At 28.0% G+C, this 23,579-nt stretch overlaps 1 protein-coding gene and 1 long non-coding RNA gene across 2 annotated transcripts in view; one reads left to right on the top strand and one right to left on the bottom strand.

The window, feature by feature from the left end:
• LOC119681828 (myb-like protein P) overlaps positions 1-5,945 on the top strand; it is a 6,264-nt gene extending 319 nt beyond the window's left edge. Inside the window, exons 2-9 of the mRNA XM_038095122.1 lie at positions 5-202; positions 472-537; positions 716-913; positions 987-1,173; positions 1,245-1,693; positions 2,301-2,486; positions 2,564-2,724; positions 4,101-5,945. Coding sequence (XP_037951050.1) covers positions 5-202; positions 472-537; positions 716-913; positions 987-1,173; positions 1,245-1,693; positions 2,301-2,486; positions 2,564-2,724; positions 4,101-5,781 — 3,126 coding nt within the window. The 3' untranslated portion in view covers positions 5,782-5,945. The remainder of the gene's footprint in view (positions 1-4; positions 203-471; positions 538-715; positions 914-986; positions 1,174-1,244; positions 1,694-2,300; positions 2,487-2,563; positions 2,725-4,100) is intronic.
• A 2,962-nt stretch (positions 5,946-8,907) lies between these two features.
• On the bottom strand, positions 8,908-9,896 carry LOC119673330. Its single transcript, XR_005252045.1, has 3 exons — positions 9,505-9,896; positions 9,236-9,443; positions 8,908-9,173 (listed from the first exon to the last, which is right to left on the bottom strand). It is a non-coding gene; the product is annotated as an uncharacterized LOC119673330 (long non-coding RNA).
• Between the last annotated feature and the right edge of the window lie 13,683 nt (positions 9,897-23,579).

Here is a 23,579-nt window from a genome sequence, read left to right as displayed (position 1 = left end):
AAAGTTAAAAGCATTTTATGTGGATTTATTAGTGCCATTAGAAACAAATCTCGAAAAAGATACAAAAGTTGTGCAACATGAACAGAAAAAATTCTTGCAACAACACAAAGTACGCATGGAAAGTTATCAGAAAGCAGTCTCAACTATGAAAAAACAACGCAAGAAGAAAGCCAGTCCTGAAAATACTGAAAAGGAATTGAGGGTGAGACTCTAAAGATTATTTCCTAGAAAGTTTATGTTTCAAAAAAAAAACAAATTTATGAACAACTATATTTAATAAGTATTTATATATATATAACACATGACTGCACTTTACAAGCGCCTTTCTGTGTAGTCAGTTCTCATTTACTTTGAAAGTAATAGTCACTTTCGTGTTCACGTACTTTTTTATATATTTCATTATTGTTTAGTTTAAACTTTAACCTTTAAAAATAATTCAATAGCAATACAAATTATTTTTTTTCTTTTTAGAGTTTGCAAATTTTGGAAGATCAGAAGAAAAAACTTGATGCTTTTTGTGAGCAAAGCTACAAAAATGTAAGTTTGTTGCTTAAGTCTCTTGCTTTATGGTTTCCATAATGAGTTTGTTACTTAAGTCTTTTTTTATTTTCATGTGTTACATACCTTATATTAAGCTTCATAAAATAAGTTTGTTATTTGAGTCTCATGTACCCTTATCGTGTTTTTAATGGATTTCATGTTCTATCTGTTGTAGGCCATGACACAAGAACGACGTCGTTATGGTTTTGTCTTGGAACGTCAGTGTTCCATTGCGAAACATTGGATGGCTTATCATAATACCGGCAAAAGCGTAATCGATAATAATTTGGAAAATTGGCAAGAAATTGCAGCATCGCGTGAGGTTATACCTACTTTGGCATATGAGACTAATCTCAACGGACATAAACGTATTGTAAGTGTTTAGTATTGTAATGGTTTTTGAATAAAAAAAAACATACGAATATTTTATCAATTTTTATAACTAGGAACGCATCAGAGATGCTGATGAAAACCATAGTCATAGCCATAACGCTTCACAGCTGAAGAAAGCACGTAGTGTTGATGCACCATACGGTGATATGCGCACTTTACATGAAACCAGTAATAATTACACACAAAATTCATTACCACGTGCCAAATCAGATTTTAATTTGACAGCTACAACCACATCATGTAAGTTCATATTAGTTATCTGCCAATAGCTATTATAAAATTTATAAAATAATATTCACGTTTGATTTTAGCAAACGATCATACTGATCACACACATTGGGATCAACGTCCTGTAGTCAAGGCACTCTATGCCTACATGCCATCCGGTGAAAATCAATTACCTTTCGATGAAGGTGATAAGATTGCTTTGGTTGGTAGTAAAGCTAAAGGTTGGCAATTTGGTGAAAATTTGCGTACCCAAATGTTTGGTTGGTTTCCCATTGCCTACACAAATGCTGAAGGCAATGAGAAGAATAAACTTGAACATGAACGCAACGAACGCAACGATCGTTACGAGAATATGCATTTCGAGCATAATAATGGCGGCATGCGTAATTATAGAAATCAGTATATGTCGGAGACCCATATGGATACAACCATGGAAAGTGATTCGACCTATAGAAGACGCAATAATAGCGCTGAGGAGTCATCACCGACTAGAATGTTTGGTGATACTATTAATTTCCGTAATCAAAAGAAGGTAATATTATGGGTGAAGCAGATGTTTGGATTAGTTTTGAGTAGTATATCGTAGAGCATTCAGTAACTTTCAAGTTTTGAAATTAGCAATTTAATATAGAAATTTATAAAAATATTTTTGAATGTGTTAAAAGGGGTATTCAGACCAGCTCCGATCTTTGGTAAAATGATAAACTGTATAATATATAATGTTTTAAAAATATTTATGAATGTGTAAATTCAGATCAACTTCGATGTTTAGTGAAATGATAAACCATATAATATAGAATTTTTCAAAAATATTTATAAATTTGTAAATTGAGATCAACTTTGATGTTTGGTAAAATGATAAACCATATAAGTTTGAAAGTACTTTTCCAATTCTTTCTCGGTAAAATTATGTGAAAATTACCTGACTTTATTTTTTGTGATGTTAGCAGTAGTAATTTATTGTAAACAGAAACAAAAAAATAAAACCGGATGATTGTTAATATCAGATACATTGTCCAAACCAGATGCGATCGCTGTACAGATTGGGACAGGGCCGAGACAGCCCTGATCTATGTTCTATATTATATTTTATTATATTTATATTATATATTATTTATTTGTCATTATCCTACTTATAGTATCGTCCACAATCAAATGGCAACCCACGACCCGGGCCGCCACCAACTCTGCCAGCACCAGTGCCCACAAATCAAAATTCAAATCGTATGTTGAATACATCACAAAGTTTTTGTGCACCAAATGGTGCTCCATCTGTAATAGAGCGTCGTAAGCATAAGGCACAAAACGGACAACAAACATCACATGTAAGAATAAATTTTAATTTCATTTATATATAATCCAAAAAAAAAATTATTCTAAAATATTTATGTATATTTCATAGACTTCCATGAATCATGTGAGCTCTAGCAATCAATCGAAACCAACAGCAACTGCTAAAGCTTCACTACATAGTAGTGCCGATAGTGGTTTCTCCAATGAACCCCCACCACAACCCGAAGTCGATTATTCTGATGAGGAACAAACTAGTCGTGTACCCATACGGTAAGTTTTGGTGAAACATAATGGTTACATGATCCATTCAATTAAATCAACAAATCTATGAAAATAAAAGTATTGGGATATATGGGATTTAAGCAAATTAGCTTTTTTTCCACGTTAAGTTTCTCCATCCTTGGAGTTAAAAAAATGTGTTTTAATACTCATATAATTATTCAACAGACTAAAATACATATCTGAATAGTGTTTTTAATATTATTTTCTTTTAGCAAAATTTACAGATATGAGCGATATAGATTTTTAACCTATTTGATTTAGAGAATTTCTATTAATAATTTTAAATAGACTTACCAAGTTTTTGATTCATATTGATTTTTAAACTAAATTTACATATTTTAGGCTAAAATCTGAAGATGTGGAACCAAAAATCTGTGTCCCTAAATTTTAATGCAAGAAAAGATTTACATATTATTTCTAAAACTAGTGTTTAATAATAATATAGTATTTTACCCTATATTACCAATATAATAATAAATCCAACATACTTTCTAAAAAAGGGTTTAATGATTAATTACTTCAAAACAGTAAAACTATTTTCTTTGGTTTCAGGCAATAATAATATTTATAATGGTATTGCCTAGCACTATTATGCTTATGTCCAGCAATTTTTCATGCATATCATATTTAATTATACAAATAATTAATATAATGTTATAATATAGTCTTACAGTAAATATAATATAGTTCAGTTCGGAATATAAATATTTTTATTGAGTTTGTGGAATGAAAGGAGCTCCTGAAGTCTTTAAACTGCAGAGTGATACGATTGATTAGAGTTAGGTATACAAAGATGTAGGTCAAGATAATAAAATAACACTTTTTAAAAAAATTTGTGTAATAAACACTTAAATTAATAAATTTTAATTAAATTATATTATAAATTATATATATTATATATTATATATATTATATATTACATATTATATTATAAATTATATTAACTTATGAGATGCAAAAGAACATCACAATATTGACTTTGATTTATAAGATCTTCATATTATTTATTTAATAGGTTTGTTGATTTAATTCATTATCAGGACATTTTCATTCTTTTATATTTAAAAAAAAAACTTAAAATTTTTTGTAACTAACATTGATGTTGTTACCAACCATTTTTTCTATTTATTGCTAATATGATATTTTCTTTTTTTCTAATATTTTATTTTAATAAATATTTCATTTTTACATTTTAATTTTTATTTTTTGTTCCATGATTTCATCAAATTTATGTTGATCACCGACATTTTATGCCTAACCTTAATCCTGACTGTATTGCTAAAACCAACATTATTCCTGTAAAAAATGCTAAAACCTGTCCAAAATAAAAACGATCACATAAAATATCTGTTCCAATCGCACAGACGACGTGCTGACACAAACTCTCATAATCCACGTGAAGTAGCTTCCTGGACATTGAATCGTAATTTCCGCAACAGCGTGGATAGTCAGATTGATGATAGGAGTTTACACACACTCAATAGACATAGCAATAAAATGAGATACGATCTCATTGCAAGTGACGATGAAATATTGCATGCTTCGAGCGGTGGCATAAAACGTACTAAGTCATTTTGGAAATTCGGTGGGCGTCATGATGATATTTTAGCGGGTATGTCATTATGGCAACATCGTGACTTAGTAGCCGCACCAAATCTTGAAGAAATGCGTGATGAGCTCAACAATGAAACTGAACAGCAAGAGCATGATTTCGATAAAAATGCTACGCTCACAAAATCAAATTCAAATTCCAATTCCAATTCCAGTTCAACACATGAGAAACGACGTAAAGATAGCATTACCAGTATGGAAATGTATGACGACGATGAAAATATTTACGGTATGAGTCCGGTAATGCAACGCGAAAATATAGTACAGCAACGGAATTCTACACAATCCACAATGCAATCGAATTTTACACCCAAATCACGCATGAAAATTATGAAAACAATCGAAATTGATATAGAAAATCCAACGGAGAGTGAACGTTTAAGCACCATAAAACGAGGACAAAAGGAATATCAGAAAGAGTATAGAGAAAGTGGTATGAGCCAGCAAGCGGTCATGAGAAATTCGAATGGCAGAGAACAGGAACTTAAGAAAAATGCTAATATGAATATGCAAAATAGAAACTCTTCAAATAATGCAAGCAAAAAATTGAATGATATGAAATCGAATCATCATTCGACCCCACAAACGAAATCGCAACCAGCGCAAAGTAGAGCTGTACTTCAGGATATGTTACCTTCGACAGAGGATGAAGCTGACAGCGATGATAATGGCACACTAAAAATGAGCGATGTTAATAATTTTTTTGATGATTTGCCGCGTGACAACACAGGCGGTGGTCTTATCATGAAAACAGTTAAACGTAAAGACATACTTAAACAATATTATACGAGTGAAGATGAATCGGATGATGCTGAAATAAAATCCACTAGTTCCGATCCATATGATTGCATTGTCATCAATGATCATTTAGTGCGCAAGGATGACAAACATAGACGTCAAATGCACAATTCTTATCAGGAACATCAAATGGAGTTTCAAACATTTCGTGCCACTACGACTTCAGCTTCACAAGGCGCAACATCAACCATGAATAAAAAGAAAAATGATAACAGAATTACAAATGGCGGCTCTTCCGCTACATTAAAACAGCAACAAAAACATAAGCAGCAACAACAACAACAACATAGAGAACAACAACAAGAACAGGAACGTTATATTAACAATAGTAACACAATGACACGCAATAGTAACGTAAATTCTACAATAAATACACCCACTGCCACAATATTGCCACGGACAAGGCTAATGAAGTGCAGTAATACAACAAGTATGACACTGGAACGTACACAACACAAGTCCAATAGGCAAAACGATACTAGGGAAAATAGTGCCTCTGTTAGTAGTGATAAGGATAGGCATTATGGTAAAACCTATGGACCTTGGTATGATTTTTGGGATCAACAGAATCAGCATACGTTAGTCAGTCAGAAATCAATGAGCAACTCAAAAATGAAATCGAACGGTGGAATGTAAGGAAGGTAATATCATGGAGTTTTTAGCATGGAGTTTACTAACGAGAATATAATATAATGCTGTCCTACTGCATTTTCTTACAAGTGAAGAAAGTGAATTTGTTGGACTACTAATAGAAACATAATAGAAATCTTCTAACTCGTTAGTCTATGTAACAATTAACTTAGCATAAAATAACAATTATATTGAAATATAAATTTCTTAAATAACATTAAGTTGAAATCTAATCTTAATTGTACAGTGCTAATATTTTATACATATATAATAAATTTCTTCAATTTCAAAGCGATTAATACGATTTTATACTAAATTACATGTAATGTGTGTCAAGCAGTTTCTAAACTTAGCTTTTACACTTGACATATCTATCTTCCGATTTACATTTCATACTCATACATTATCGTTATGTCTTTAAAGAAAATCCTAATTTATTTTTGTATTATTTTTATTTTTAGAAAGGGTGGTATCTATCGGAACATTTATAAATTCTAAAAATTGAAAACTAAAACACAAGTATACATATATTATCGTTGATAGTATATAATATATATACACATAAATAAATAATGCTGAAGTTTTATATATATGTACTTGTTTATAATTATATATCTTTTGTTAGTGAATTATATATATATACTTTTGCTATGTAAATATAAATGTTTGTAGCCATTATTAAAAGCGCATTGCTATATAATATCTTATGTTTGTAATTGTTAATGTAGTTCTCTTTTTATTTCCTTTAATGAAAATATTGTTATATATAGTATATTTAATGGTTATTGCTTATTCCATTTATATTCTTCTAATGAATATGTTTTGCAGTGCGTCTCAATTTGCCACAGTCAAACTACGTCACACCAAAACCAATGATCGTTCGGCTCCAATGATTTACAGGAGCATTAATAAATAGTTGCCGTACATGAAATGTTTTTCTATTATTTAATGTTTTTTTATTATTATAGTTCATTTAGGTTATATCACATATAATATTTAAGAAAACATATATATATATTAATATATATATAATATAATACAGATATATATATATATATATATGTATACATGCATGTATATGTAATTATATACAATTATTTTAAATATATTAACTTGTTTTTTAAATAAAGCAATAATTGTGTTTAATTTTTGGAATATACCCCTCAAAACCTCTCTTTGCGCTTTAACTAGATTATTGTTTATCACTTCATCAGACTAAGCAATAATTCACCTGAGATCTGCGTACCTCCCCGAGGAGCCTGTAACCATTCTAGGATTTGATAACGCGGTGTTGGTAAGTCTGTCAGTTTTCGCAAATAATTTCAGGGCTCCATCCTTTATGTATTTTTTGATGGGATCAATCTTGATGTCCCTGAGGATGTCATTCGTCCTAATGTACTACACATTGTTATATGAAATATAAATAAACGAAACAAATTATTGTTATTAACATAATAATCTCGCACTACGACTTTGAAGACCCATTGTGCCTTTTTTATGACTTTAGAATGAAAGGTAAGCACATTGATAACATTGCGTGATACGACTAAAATTTTCCATTCGAATTCTGTTTAAAGACGAGAAATCCGTATTCTATTGAGCTACATCACTAAGAATTGAAATAGGTGTCTATAAATTAATTCGTCACTAATTTCAGTTAACCAAAATTTGGAGAAAAGAAAAGAAGTTTTTCTTTATCCTACATTACTGAAGATTGAGATGCAAGAACTTAATTTTGTTTTAAGTAATAATAAAAGGGATTCAGATGTGTCACTGTAGTCTTTTTCTAGATGACCTTAATTAGGATATGACGCTAAGAAATATTTTTTCACTTACCTATTACGTTTTAAACAATTCTGAAGTGAGAAATCAACTTTAATAGCATGAAATTGAAGCTTGTATCAAAAAATGAATCATAGTTTTTATAAATCAGAATTTAAAGGCAAAAAATCTATGTTATGATTAGGATTACTTCAAATTGAAGTAATAAGCTTCATCGTCTAACAGATTTGATTCATTAAAATTTAGTCTCAAGAAATAGCGTGATAAGTTTAGCCTTATTACTGTTCATTTATTGCTTTATACAATACTTTTTATGTTTAACTTGTTACTAGTTACTAGCTAAAAAAAATTGATAATAATGTAATTGATATTAGGGTTCGCTTTTTAACAATAGTTGATCTAGCGATCAATTTAAATCTATCCTTAAAAAAAGGCCCAACTATTAGTTATAATATAGTTATTAATGTAAAAATTTTAAAAAGTATATATCGAAATTAAGATAATTTATCATTAATAAACTTCCTACATCACTGAATTCAGTAATAGATTCGATTAACATGATAAAGAACTTAATACATTAGTTGTCAAATTGATTACAAAACTAACAAAGGAGATGGAATTTAACATTGTATTGCAAATTAGATGCAAATCATGATCAGATGCGTCTTCGTACCGTCTTCAAGACTCAATATTGGTGCACATTTGCCAGAAGTATGCTATTTACTGAATAAAAAAACAACTTAAATAAATAATATTTTAACTTATTTAAATTTTTTATATTATTTATATTCTAAGCAAATTAAAAACTAGACTATATACAATATACTATTTTAATTTTAAGGCTAAATATATTCTACGGACGAAGAAATATACTGCAGGATATATATGATGCGGATTTAAATATTTTATTCCTTAACTAATATATTTCCCACTTAAAGTATATTAAAATAGTGTATTTTGTTTTATTTTTTATTTGGTCTTGAATTTTTCGCAATACTTTTCCAGCATTTGTTGACAGATTGCATCGTTTAAACTTATCCTACGCGGACTTCGTTTCTTTTAGCGCGAATAGCTATTAGAAATTAACAGGGTTTAGTTATATAAGAATGCAAATTTATTTCTAATTGAGAAATCTAAAATACTGATTTTCTTAATTATCACATTTTTATATTCTGAGTCGAAGCCTTTACAAATCCTTTCTTATTCCATAGTTACAATAATTTTGTTGGACTTATTTTACAAATAAGTAGACAAATAAATAAATAAGAAATTATATAAATAAATAAGTAATTAAGAGAATAAATAAATAAATTAATAAATATTTAAATAAATTAAATAGCTAGAGGATAGTACTTCTTCTTCTCTGATTTCAACAACTAAAACACTTGAAATGCCACAATTAATGTGGTGATATAAAAACAAAATAACAAATACAAATTGTAGTTATTGTATGAATATAACTACGTCTGACGTTTAACACACTTTCTAAAAAAGACTCCTAATCTCCGAAAATTTCCATCAAAAGTTTGCCTGATCAACATATTACTCAGATACCCGCTTTTTAATAGGATGCCACGTCGCCGAAATGAAATCCATGTTCTCCATCTATTATGGTGCTATAAAATTATAATAATAAATACAATATTCAATTACGCTTGTTTGTGTCAATACCACTTACGTTTTACATTTTATATGATCATTACGAAAACTTTTTTTGTCTGCACATTTTCCCATTTAAAAAAAGTCAAATAGACATTTTTATGTTTTGAGCTGTTGAGTGCTAACGCTTTTGCAAATTTTTTTTTATCTATGGTTAGCAACTCTATTAACTGTTGCGACTGTAGCAGTCCTTTTATGTACACAAATAAATTTTAAAAATGTAATTTCTGAAAATAAAATCATTGATTAGAATAAAATTGTAAATGATATTAGATGTTATTTAATTACCATGGAACAGTTTTCCTAATGAATAATTTTTCATGTTACACCATATTTTACCAGTTGAAATGCTCTGCTGTTGTAGATTTTTATGTTCTACTAAGAACACTTCTGTGAACTGCTTTTTCTATACCTAGTTCTCTATTTAATATTGATTGATATAATCATCATGTATATCTCGTCTACTGATAATTATATTTGTGGGTTTTATTAAACGAATAGAAGTATAATAATCCCAGTAAATACTGACTTCACGAATGCTTGTGGAAATCAACCATAAAGGCCAAGCTTATGTTGAAAAAATTATTTTTCCTTTCTTGTCTTAAAATTTAATATCATATATCGATTAAAGCTTGATGGATAAGTTTCAGCATTCCATTTTATAGTTAACAAGTATTTCATATTTGAAATTATATATGAAGAACGATGTATAAGAAACATATATGTATCCAATTTTTATGAATCGGCTACAACAAACGCAAAACTATTGTAACTGAATTCTTTTACTACTTCATTGATTTATAATTTCATAAGTGTTATTATAATTATTACCAAAATTGTAAAAATATATTAATTTTATTTTACTTAATAAACAATTAACTGTCAAGCAAATGTAAACAAAGCAAATGTATTTACATATTTATGTTCACCATATGTTTTTAATAGTGTTGCCATATTCCAGTTTTTACATGACCAAATTATTATTTATACCAGTTTTCAGTTATTTGTTTTTGTAAACCAAAATTGATTTCTTAGAAGTGATTTTAAAATTTTTGAATATATAATATATATATGAATAATAAAATATTGCATTGGTAATATATTATGAATTGAATTATTTATGAAATTTATTTATTTATAATATCTAACAGGAATAATCAAAAATATAATAGAAATAATTAATAATTGTTTTTTTGAATGATTAAATCATACCGAACTGAATTCGTAAATATCACTTCAAACAAAATTAGCTTCATTTAACTTGCAAGTTTTTATAACAACTTTCTGAAACAAAATTCAAAGAACTTTAATATAATTACAAGTTCCAGCTGAATTATTAATTGCAATTTATGTACTAAAAATGTGTTATGCTAAACAAGTACAGTTATTCCAAAATGGACAGGTTTAATTGGTTTGTTTCACACATATAATACGGTCTAATGTGAGGTATAAAAAATAATATTAGAGATTTCGTTTATTGCAATCAATAATAATGGTGAGTTTGAACACCTGCTTGAAAAAATTGCAAAGTTTCATTATAAGTGCTATATGTCATTCCCATACTGGCCATGTTTTTATATCTGTTTTCATTCATTGTAATATATTATGTTAATATTTTTTAGTGTTCTTAATTTTATTTTGTTAATATTAAATAAATATATATTTTAATTTTTTATTTAATGCAATAATATGGAAAGCATTATCAGATTGATTGAAATTAAAACACCAGTTGCAACATCCGGTAAGCCTCTTCTTATTAATTACTGTTTATGTAATCTATGTAAACATTTGCACTTTTAAAACTCGAATTTGAAGAACCAATTTTAAGCTATATGAGGCAAAAATGTACAGAGAATAGTTACTTTACCAAATTACATATTATATCACACTTCCCAAAAGTTGTGTTTCTGTCAATAAATATTTTATGAAACGAAGAAATTAATTCATTATTAATGAAGAATGAATGTGCTTCTCAATTTTTGTCTATAATCGTTTATAACCGAATATAATGTATAAAATTATATAACTTTAGTTATTTAAATAAATTTTATTAAAAGTATAAATACAACCATATACAGTTATGCCATTTTGACATTTCGCATAAGTAGCAAGATATGCAATATGTTATGGATAATTGTACACTAGTTTAAAAAAATGAATGCCATCTTGACAGTAGTATACGTCCGTCGTTCGTGTGATGTGATTTGATCCGGTTGGTTTGTTATTCTGATATGGCATTGTGTTTATTAAAGCAATTATATTTAACAAAACAAATATATATATATGTAGCGTATTTTATATAAATAAAATAGTTAAACATATATAAAAGAATATAAGAAGCCTAAACGGTGTTTGAAAAAGTTATTAAAGCAAATATAATGCAATTATTGTTTGCAACTTCTCTAAGCCTAGTTTCTTTAACAAAAAAGAAGTGATAAAGTGGCGAGAAGTGGCTAAAATAAAGTGTAAAACGAGTAAAGTGCATAACAAAGTGGTTGAAAATAAATAAGAAATAAATAGAAAATTTCAAGTTTGCAAAAAATTTTGTTTAAATGTGAGAAATTGTGTAACTTTTAAATTGTTTATATAAAAATAAGGCAAAATATTTTAAAAGTGAATTCTACAAGAATCAGAATTTCTTAAGAAAAGCTTTAAGCAAGCAAGAAGCGCAATCGTGTGTATTCGTTTTTTATGCTGCATAAGGCAATTTAACAAAAAAATTGCAGTTATATTCCAAAAGATCGAAAATAAGTAAAAATTGTGAATTCATAAAGTTAATTAATTAAAGTCAATTGGAAATAAATAACGACACAAAATAATTGTTAAAGGTAAAATATTTCTTTATTTAATTTCCTTAGTAGATTAATTTCTAACAGAAACTATTCATGCAAAGTTCTTTCTATAAATAAAACTTTCAATAAATAAAAAACTTCAAGTGCAAAAATATTGTTGTTTTACTCGTTAAAATAGTGTGCACAGCTGCTGTTAGTTTAAACCGTTTTACCCACCCCCTTCCGAACAAACGCAATTTCTTGTTTCTTTTTTTTTGTTTTTTTGCTTGCTAAATGCTTCCCAAGAACATTGCGATTGCGCTTCATTTAACAGCAGAGCACCACTCCACCATCGTTGCTTTAATCCACCTCGCACATAATCTTTTCTTGCTTATCTGGTTCAATTTATCTCTAATTCTCTTTGCTTTGGTATTACTTCTGTTCGCTTGGGAATAATATTATCAAATAGTAAAGTAAGTAGTGGAGCTGCAATCCAACAAGAAAAAGTGCAACTAATTTCACGCTACTTTTTCACCACCTAACAGCAGTTCTCTTCTGTGCTTTCTTTAACAGTTCTTTTTCCAGTGTGGTTGTTGGTTATTATTTTGTTTTTTTCTTTTTTAATAGCAAGTGAATAAAATAGTGTAATAAATGAAATTAAATAGTTTTTTATTTATTGAATATAATTTATAACTTATTTAAAAAAATATTTAATTACTATAAATACTTATGTATATAAAAATAAGTTAAAGATCCTCTAGTTAACTTTGAACATTGACCAATTGGATAGTAACCTTCGTCTTATTAACTCCTATGTATTTACGCCGTACTTGGTAACTCGGTAATGTGATGTTATTCGACCAAAACAAATACCGCGTTCTAAATATTCCTAATGATTTCTTACTTTAATGTTACCACTGTGCTAATTTTTAAAAAAATGAAATTTTAGATCTAATTAAATCTACATTAAGTCTGGATTTATCCATTAAACCTATGTATCCAAATCCACAAAAGACAACATATGATTAGAAATAAAAATTAATTAGACAGGATATCATTGTTAAAGATAAAAAGTAAATAAAAACGATTTCAAGTTTCTGAGAAATTATCGTAGGGATGAAAGTCCCTACGATAATCCATTTAGATCTCTTTCAACTCCGTATTTATGCATTAAATTTGTAAGTTGTACACTTACGTATATCTTAAATATGCTTAAAGTTCTTAAGTTTATAACCTTAAATAAAGTATTCCCTTTTTTCGAATTATAATTTTTATTTTGCTCAGTATTACGTTCCTAGATTAGGTTCTATACATAAGAAAGAATATATAAATCATGCAAAAAATAATGCCTCTACAAACAAAATAGTATTGAAATTTAACAATTAAGAATAAAAATATAATTAATTAATTCAATTATTCTATAGCTGGTTTTATGATATCGTTCTAATATAAACACAGCAAGTGAATTTGTTAATAAAACTTTAACAGCAAATTAACAAAACTCCAGAAAAATTTGGTAACATAAAATTCAAGTACGGCTTTGGGTCAATTGGCTAAGGTGCGCTGACTCTGAGCTTTAAATTTGAAAGGACACAAGTTGGATTCCTGGTAATTGCGGTCTGAAAAAAATTATTTACGAATAATTAAATACAAGAATTATTTCCAAGACCGCTAATGATCGGTATTTGGCAATACTCGAAACAGTTGCATGATTAGTCAAAAATTCAGTCAATTAAAATAATATAAAGGAGAATTTTTGTTGTTGCAGTTACCATTTTTCGAAAAAACTCCTTTATTTTTTATTTTTTTTTAAAAAGGATTTATCCTATCGTATATTTTATTGACATCGTAAGCTTTTTTATTCATCGACATTCCAGTCTAGCAATCTTACACTGTTTTACTATGAGCGTCTTATTAAGTTATTATGCGAATCAGATATGAATGTTATATATTATAATAACAGACAATAAATCAGACAAAGATGTGAATGACCCCGCCACATTCAGTTTTTATTTTCAAATAATAAAACAATTTGTTGTAGATATCAGTTGACCAGTATAAATTATATCAGCAAATAAGGCAACCGCTTTTTTTAAAATATTTACCAAAAATATTTGTAAGTTACACATTCAAAATGTATATGATATATGATATAAACATACTAAAAAATCTTTTTTTTCGAAACATTTTTCTTTGCCTTAAATTTCAGTTAATAGGTATTGCAAATATTCTCACCTTTCTTTCTTTTATTTTGATTTCTTGTACCTAAGAACTGCCTCGTACATTTATATCGTCTTGATACTGGACATCATGTAAACAATGTGTTTCGTTTTGAAGACCCTTTCAGCTTGTGATGTAGATTTTTGATCCATGAAACGAAAATAAATCATTGGAGAGGTCCATTTTCAAAGTTCATTGAGATACAGTATTTTAAACAGTAGTGTTAAAGCTAAACTACTTCAAAAAGTTGTATTAAACTATGTGGTCCATTCTACAACAGTTCAATAATGTAAAGCAGATTTTCTTACAAGCCTTATGAAAGCTTTTTAAGTGGACAGTGATGGGCGTAGTAATTCTTTCTGGTCAAGTCTAAAGACAGTTTATTGTTTTCGGTTCAATCCATCTAGAAGAACGTACTTTGTATGACAAATTATAACTGTGGTATCATGCGGCCCGCCGCTAATATTTGTGCGGATCACGACATGTTATAATTATCGCCCCATTTTCATTTTTCTCCTGCAAAATTATAAATGCATGTATTTATTTATGCGGCACTTCAATCTATTCAGTGATTTGAATTGGCCCGCGGTTTTAACATCTGGACAGTTCCGATCTAGAGGTACAAGTTAATGTCAATTGTGCTTCAACATGCCCAGGTATAGTATAGTGACTCTATACGTATAGATTAAATAGTATAGTATAGTATATAGTATAGTCGTTGACGCAAAGGCTTACTTCGCAATGAAACGGTCGTCCATAGTTATCTTGTTTTATCTAACGTTTTCTAAATATTGCTCTTTTTCATATTTTTTGTCTTTTGTAAGACAGATGTAAGTGCAGATGTCATTATAGGTGTAATCTAAAGATATAAGCTCATTGTTCGCTGTGCCTGAACAAGTTTTTCATGGACCTGTAGTAGAGTAAAGTCAAATGATTGATTACTTGCATATTCAAAGATAGTCCTACTTTATCTCATTTTATCTCACGATTTCTGAATATTTCTTTCTTTCTTCTTTTCTATATTTTGAAATCTAAAATACATGGCAATATCGTACAGATGTTAATACGGGGATAATCTTGCTTTTAATAGACTTTTAGCTGTCATAAAGAGTCAAATAAGTGTTTACTTGACAATGTAAGAGTAGCGCTTTTTTGCTTCACTTTATATTATGGGTTTGTAAATACTTCTTTTTCGTTTTTTATCTTTCGGAAGATCTATTCTATTTGATAATATAGTATAAATGTCATTACAAATATAATCTGATGATACGTTTATTGCTGATTATATTTGAATGGGTTTTTTAATAAAGTTAGAAGATGACGAATGCTGTGTAGTTTCTTATTTAGGACTAAGGCTTTAGGGCTTATTTAGGCTTATATAATAGTAGCGCTTTTTTATCTTACCTTATCGCATAACTTGCAAATATTGGTACTTACAACATGAAAAGTTTCTGAGGCTAGTTGACTTAGTGCACTTGAGCACTTTTACTCTGTATTAGCTGTGAGGTTTCTTCATAACCCCACTCTACGCCTTGACTGGATTAATGTTTTTCACTTTTTCAGACTAAGCAATAATTGACTTTAGATCTGCATACCTTTCCGAGGAGCCTGCAACCATTCTGAGATTTGATAACGCAGTGCTCTAAGCCTGTCAGTTTTCGTAAATAATTTCAGGGCTCTATACTTTTTGTATTTTTTGATCTATTTATATATTAAAGATCTATCTTTTGTTTATATAATAAACTATCGCTTATTGCCATTTTATCTTTAATACTCTATTTAACAATACTATAAGTAATTGTTAAATCCCTATTTAAAATTTCTCCTAACATTCCCCAGCTTAAGGCACAGAAAATTATCTGTTTTTTAGCAGAGATATATGTCATTACTTTCATTGAGCAATCAAATAAAAAACCACATAATATTTTTAAAGAAATACTTAATCCCACACAGTATCAAAAAAATGTATTGACAATGGAAAGTGGAGTGCACTCATTAATAGAGTGCACGCAATGAAGCTGTCTAGAGGATACTTATGCCACTCGAAATGTCTTTCGCACCTCTTCACATATCCCAAGAGGGAAAATAATTCCAAACGCATCAACCATTAAATTTAGTAAAATAAACAAATAAATAAATAAAAATTATACAAATTTATTTGGTTGATGTAAATCGATATTGTGTGTACCAAAGGCAAAAGTGATTGTGTGTTTACATAATAAATTTTCATTGGCGGCACCTTCAAGCAAAAAATGTTGGTGACATTTTCCCAATAAAGAGGCAAAAATTTGCCAGCTCTCTTCCGGTTTCATACAACTTTAAATATTTATTATTTGATTCGGTTTTAAGGATAAATTTTCTTGCATTGCGAGTTTTGAAGTTAAGAGGCAAGCAAACTGCTCTAATCTGAAAATCTGAATTGAACTCTGACTTTTAATAAAAAAAAAATGATTTAAAAATGTATAAAAAATATATAAAAAGTAAATGAATTAAAATAATAACTTTAATACTAAAATACAAAGTACGTTACTTAAAAGTATCTTAAAATGCCTTTGTAGATGCATAGATATTTGTACATAAATATGCGATTCATTTCTCTATAATGAATTGCACAAATTCTTCTCCCAAAAATATTTTAATTGAATGCGAACTCTTAACCCCGCACACAAGGGATTAAAGCAGAGTTTTTAAATTGCTTTTTATGTAATCTGTTTTTTTTTCTACTGATATCAAATTAAAAAGCTATTTAAAAAATTGAAAATAAAGATAAAAAATAATAAACAAAAATTATTAAAAATTTTTCTATATAGTAAAACTGTTTAAATTCAATCCTTTATATACTCGTATACCTATGTACTGACCTCTATCAATTTTATAAACGCCACTTGCAAGTGCGTAACTAATTTTAAATCTGAGATTTATAAAACGCGTGAAATGAGCTGTTCATACTTTAAGTCGAAAATTTCAAAGATCTCAATCCAGAGATGTGCCATAAGACCATAAGACTTGGCATATAATCACAATCTTGGCGTGGGCGTGTTTATATGCTGCGACCCATTGTTGAGGAAGTTTAATTTTGTAATAATTTAAATCTTATTTTTCAACATACGAGTATTGCAAAATCTGCATTTACTGCAGTTCCTCTTAAATATAAACAAACTTAATATTTTTATTTTATTTTTTTTTTAATTTTTTTTTAAATTTTTTTCCTCATATCAAACACGAGATGTCTTTACTTGCTTTTAGTTGATGTAATCATTTGACGTACTCACAATTAAGTAAATATCATTTTAAAAATAAATTATTCTCAGCCACATTGTAATAAATATCTGCTTTTGTGCTGACCCCGTTTTTCTCTTCTTCTTATTTGTTTCTATTTATTCAATCTAATTTCTATATTAATGTTTTTTATGCTTCTTCTAAATATCCAAAGCAATAACTTCAAAGCACTTTATCAATGCTTAACATTGATTGTTTAGTAGCACAGATTTTGACCTCTTTTCTGGTAAATAAAAAAAACTAGTGCTCGGGTTGCCACATGTAATTGTGTTTGCATGTGTTTATTTACATTATTTCACAAGTAATGTCTATTTTAGGTACCACATAAAACAGCAGGAAACTTTATTAGAATCAAGTAAATGAATTACATACATTAAAGAGTTCATAAAGATTTCATAAAGTTACAGAAAAATTCTTGAGGTAGGCAATTGTTAGTAATAGAACAAAATAATTGGTATCTCTAACAACGGGGCACTTTTCAGAAACATGTGTTTAGTTTCCGTTTTTATGTAGCAATTGTTTTTTTTAATGAAGTAATTGCATTTGAAATAAAATTAAAATAATTATGTTTACTTTTATATGAAGAGATTAAAATTAAACCGGATTTGGTTTCCTCACAGCACCAAACTAATAGGTATATCTCCGGATTTAATTTTCTTTTATAACCAATTTAATAGGCATACCTCCGCTTAATATGTATTAAATAAATAACTTAAATAAACTGTTTTCCAACCAGTCTTTATATATTTAAAATTAGTTCTTTTTAAAAGTAAAAGAACTCTTGGGATAGTATTGATTTTAAAGTTCTAATTCTAAAGAGATTAAAATATTGTATAATATATGAAGATAGACCAATTAATTATTTCCTGAAACTGATAGTATGTTTCCACTGCTTACTTAGTAAGTGTAACTTACTCAGTAACTTTCGTTATCCATATAAAGAGCTTTCGCGCTTTTAACTTACTTAAAAATAATGTACGAAAATTAGACCAAAATGTCGAATGCAATTCTTAAAACTGAATTTCCCACAAGGAAAATTACCAAAATTTTAAATATATTATCGGACTTTACAAAGTAAAGGTAGGTCAAGATAAAAATACTCTAGAATGAGATCTAGGCATAGATATTGTGCTATATTGACGTATAAAGAAGATATTTGGATGAGTACAATGAAGCAAATCTTGTCCCCTATTAGGATGTAATGCTTTCATCTCAATAATATACATTCAGTATTAAGTAACTTTATAGAAAGTTGCACATGGTTTATTTAATAAAAGTATTAACGCAGCGTTACCATTAATACGTCTTCGTCAGTATAGCTTGTTAAACTATATTAACAATGGCAATATTAAACATTAAAAGTACTAATAATAATTACAAATTATAATTTGAACTTTTAGTTCTTCCTAGGATTGCCAAATATGTTATCATACAAAAATTCTGTAGTAGGGGAAAGTATTGGCTTCTATATTAATTAATCTATAGATAAATCTAATAAATCGAAAGAATACTTTATTCATGGCAAAATTTACTCAAAAAAAGTTCGTATAAATATACAATTTATTAATATAAAATAATATAAAATTATAAAATTATTTAATAATATTTTTTAAATTTATTTATCGAACTGTTTATTAAAATGGTTTTTTATATATTATTATTCTGGCTATAGGGTCCTTCTTGTTAAATAATAAAACCTTAATATTTTTTATTAAACTCTGTATTTCGACTGTCCTTGAGAGTCAGCATCAGGATCACGATGAATAAAGATAGTTTAACAATTTTCATAATAATTAAAAATATTATTATATTTATTTATTTATTTAAATATTATTATAGTTTTAGTTATTTTCATGATTAATGAGAAATACATAACAAAAAATATTAACAAATATTTACAAATATTTTAATATAAACAAATATTTAATTTAACAAATATTTTTTTAAAAAATTATTTTATATTTTGGCCTTATATGTATCCAAGTTTTAAGCATAGTCAAAATATAGAGTTTAATAAAAAATATTAAAGCTTTATTATTTAACAAGAATGGACCTACAGCCAGAATGAAAATATATACAAAAACCATCATTTAATAATTATAAATATAAAAAAAAATAATTAATTAAAAATAACTTTTTAATAAATTAATTCCAATTAAATAATGCTTAATTAATAATTCACAAAAAATTAATTTCGAAATTTTTAACTAACAAACAATCTAAACAATAAAATCATTTTAACTGTTTAATGTTTTAATATTTTTATTGTTTCATTTAAGTATCTCAAAGATAAGCATATTTACTTTTGACAGCTTTTGACAACTTCACCGCTTTTTAAACCTACACTACTTAGATATTTATGTTCTATAATTTTTTTTGATATTTAAATGACATGCATATATGGAAAGAAACTTTATAATATCATTAAAGTCTTATTAGCATTCATTAATAAATTATGAAGAAATTCCGGTAATTTGATTACTTAACCCACAAGACTTAGTACTACAAAACTATGTAACTCTGTTTGACTTCACTTCGCTAATTCTTTTAATTAAATCACTAAATTAGTTGTTTAAATATCTTAACGCCTACATGGCAAATTCGCGGTGCGCCACTGAAAACCACCGAAAACCACCGAATAATATATTCGTTTTCATATCTACGCGTCTACACGTTGCTTTTCACTGATAACTCGTCGCTTTTATCTACAATTTTGTATATAATTAATAATTAAATTTAACTTGAATTCATTCAAAGTTTTTATCTTTTTTACACGAATAAGCGGAAAACACTCTTGGCGCTGTTTTGAACTCTTTTCCTACATTTTTTTCATATTTATTTTATTTAAATTTCATTATCTCCTGGCAGCTTGACACGCATATGTTATTGCAATATATTTTGTGTGTCCACTGATTGGACTATTTTTTCGGGTACTTCAGTTTCGTTGTTTAACTTTTACTACTCGAGCAGTTCTCCTTAACCATTAGTTAAGTTACTTGTACGAGTATCTGACCACCTTGCGTGAGTTAGTTTAGTTTTAGTTTTAGCGTTAGTTTTGTTATTTATTGCAGTTTGTTGACTTTTTAATTTATAAGCGAAACTATCCACAAGTCTGTTTTTGTCTGTTTATCTCTAAGTCTACAAATTGTGTCAAATGTCAACATTTCACTATTTATTGTTTCATAAAGAAACAAAGTTATTGTTGCATTTGAAGTTACTCGGCGCCCAAGTGTTTGGGTACTTGCCGAAAAATGAACGAAAATATTTTTGACCTTCTGGTTGAATGTCTAATTATTTCGATTGATAGTCTCAAGACATGCTCACCAAACTGTTATAATTTAAATGTGTAGAAATCATTGACTTTTTTATAAAAAAAATGCAATAATACGATGTTAATCTAAGAATGAATCTTAGTTGTAAAAGTAGTTATATATACATATAATGTATATAAAATAACACAAAAGATATATAAGGGTATTCAGTGGTTCAAATGACAGTCTGTTCCTCAATATATTTATATTAAATAATATTTCATAAAGAGGTTTTTCGAACAGTAGTGAACTACAACAACAAAAATTCATTTTATATTATTTTAATTAATTGAATTTTTGGTTGACCATACAGCTGTTTCCAGTATTGCCAAATACCCATCATCCACTAGTCTTGGAAATAATTCTTGTATTAATTATTTGTTAATAATTTCTTTGAGACTGCAAGTGCCATGAATCGAACTCGCGCCCTGCCAAATTTGAAGCTCAGAGTCAGCGCTCCTTAATTAACTGACCCAAAGTCGTACTTGACTTTTATGCTGGTACATTTTTCTGCAGTTTTGTTACTTTACTATGAAAGTTTTATTAACAAATCTACTTGTTGTGTTATATTAGAACGAAACCATAAACCAGTTGTAGAATAATAGAATTAATTAAATATATTTTTATTTTTTAATTGTTAAATTTCAATACTATTCTGTTTGTATAGGTATTATATGTTACATGATTTATATATATTTTCTTATGTATAGATCTTAATCTAGGAACGTAATACTCAGAAAGTCATACTAATGTTATTCCACGAGTGGTATGGGCGGCTCGAATATATATTAAATAATATTAATAGGGAGAACTACCTCAATTGTAAATTATCATGACTTACATCTTCTTTATCAAATAATTGTAAAACTTCACATTATTTGATAGAATACATATTCAATTTAAATTAAATAAATAAAAAAAAAATAATAGCAAGAAATAGTAGCAACTTCATGGAACGAAAATTAAAAAATGGATTTTTACTTGTAAGAAGGATTTGAATACACTTATTGAAACAATCATCCCATTGTCCAGAGACGATTAGATGATCTGTATTGCAGGTATTACTGATGACCATTCTTCTCTAACGAATCCATTTTTTGAGGTGTGAAAGAAACTAAATGCGTAGATGCTACAATTCATATATTCATTCCCTGATTTTGGTGCTATTTTCTTGAACTGTGTGACCAAGTGCTATGTCTTTATTGATGAATGATTTTTTTCTGCTATAAATTGCGCCTATTTTACAAATTTTTGCATCCAATTAGTTCAGAAGATTGTAATAAAAATCTTAGTTTATTGCTTCAGTTTGAATATAATTCCATGAATAGAATTTGTTCTGCTTTTCAACAAACGGGCGCTAACAACTTTATGATTTCTGAAGATTTCAGGAATTTTGACTATTTTTGGTTAGGAACTCGTTTCGGCGCTAACTTGTAGAAGACCTGGATTCGCACCATTCCCTAACCTTTTTTTTCCATTCAAGATGGTAGAGTTAAAGTTAAGCCTCCATTTTTTCTTAAACATTCAAAATACTCTCGATAAAGTTGCATTCGAATGTGTTTCTTGTATTATTAGGGAATGTCGTACTTTTTTACGCACACAGCTTTTTGAAACTAAAAACTTCTTATAAAATATTGCGTAGTGTTCTTAATAATATGCTTTAAGCATTTAATAATACTCCCAGTTGGTAAATGAACGATCTTCCATATTTTGCAATATTGCGACGAGTTTTGGTGTCGATATAGTTTTAGCTCGCTCTTCACGTGGATCGTTTTTAAGTTTTGAACTTTCACTTTTCAGCAGCTCAGACCACCTATTAATTATTATTTCTGAATTTACCTGACATATTCATATTTTGGTATGAACTTGCAGTGTCTTTAGATCTTTTTGCCGGAAGAATTTATTAACTGTTCAATTAATGTTAAATTATATACTGAGACGCCAACTTTAAATGATTTGTAAACAGACGATTGACAGACTTATCGAAATTAAATATTGGCTATGTTCTTATGATATATGTAATAAAAATCTTATGTAAATGTAATATTCCAAATTTAATTACGAAAACAAAAAAAACAAAATTGTTTTCAAGGTTTTTAATATTATATACTCTAGAGAGTACAGAGATAATAGAGAGATATTTTATTATAAAAAAATAGATAATTACTCTATTATTATACAAGCTTCTATTCATCTTTCAGTTTCTACAATTCTGATTAAGGGGATACCCTTTAAAAAGTCAGTTAAGTGTGAAAACTGTCGTGAGTTTTGGCACTTGACCATAAACCTACCAAGGAGAACCCCTTTATATATATAACGTAAAAAACAACTTTCCGTGTTAAGCGTGTATCGTTACTTTACTTTTTTTACTGAGGTTATTTTGTCTGGTATATTATTAATGCAGAATACTTTCAGTGCGAATTCCTGTCAAGGAAGTAACCTTTGTAAAAAATTTATGTATGAAAAAACAAGAAATTCTGAATAAAAAATAAAAAAATTTTAAATAATTTAAACAACTTCGTAGTTATATAGCTCATTGTTAAAGAAGTTTTTGAAAATGAGTGTTTACAAAAAATATTAAGCAAAATACTTCTATGTTGGTATTAATAAAAGTATTTTATATTTATTATAAAGAAAATTTATTGAGCAATTAATTTTAAATCATCTGAGAACACAAACAAATTGCTTTGTAATAGATGAGTGACGACTTGATTATCATGTTAACGCTTTATTTACAACACCAACGATATGAGTTAAGAAGTATCTCTCACATTTATATTTA

This window comes from Teleopsis dalmanni, chromosome 1 (assembly GCF_002237135.1).
Source record: "Teleopsis dalmanni isolate 2A chromosome 1, ASM223713v2, whole genome shotgun sequence".
NCBI lineage: Eukaryota > Metazoa > Arthropoda > Insecta > Diptera > Diopsidae > Teleopsis > Teleopsis dalmanni.
Note: the sequence above shows the minus strand (reverse complement) of the source record. Positions and strands in the feature narration are given on the sequence as shown.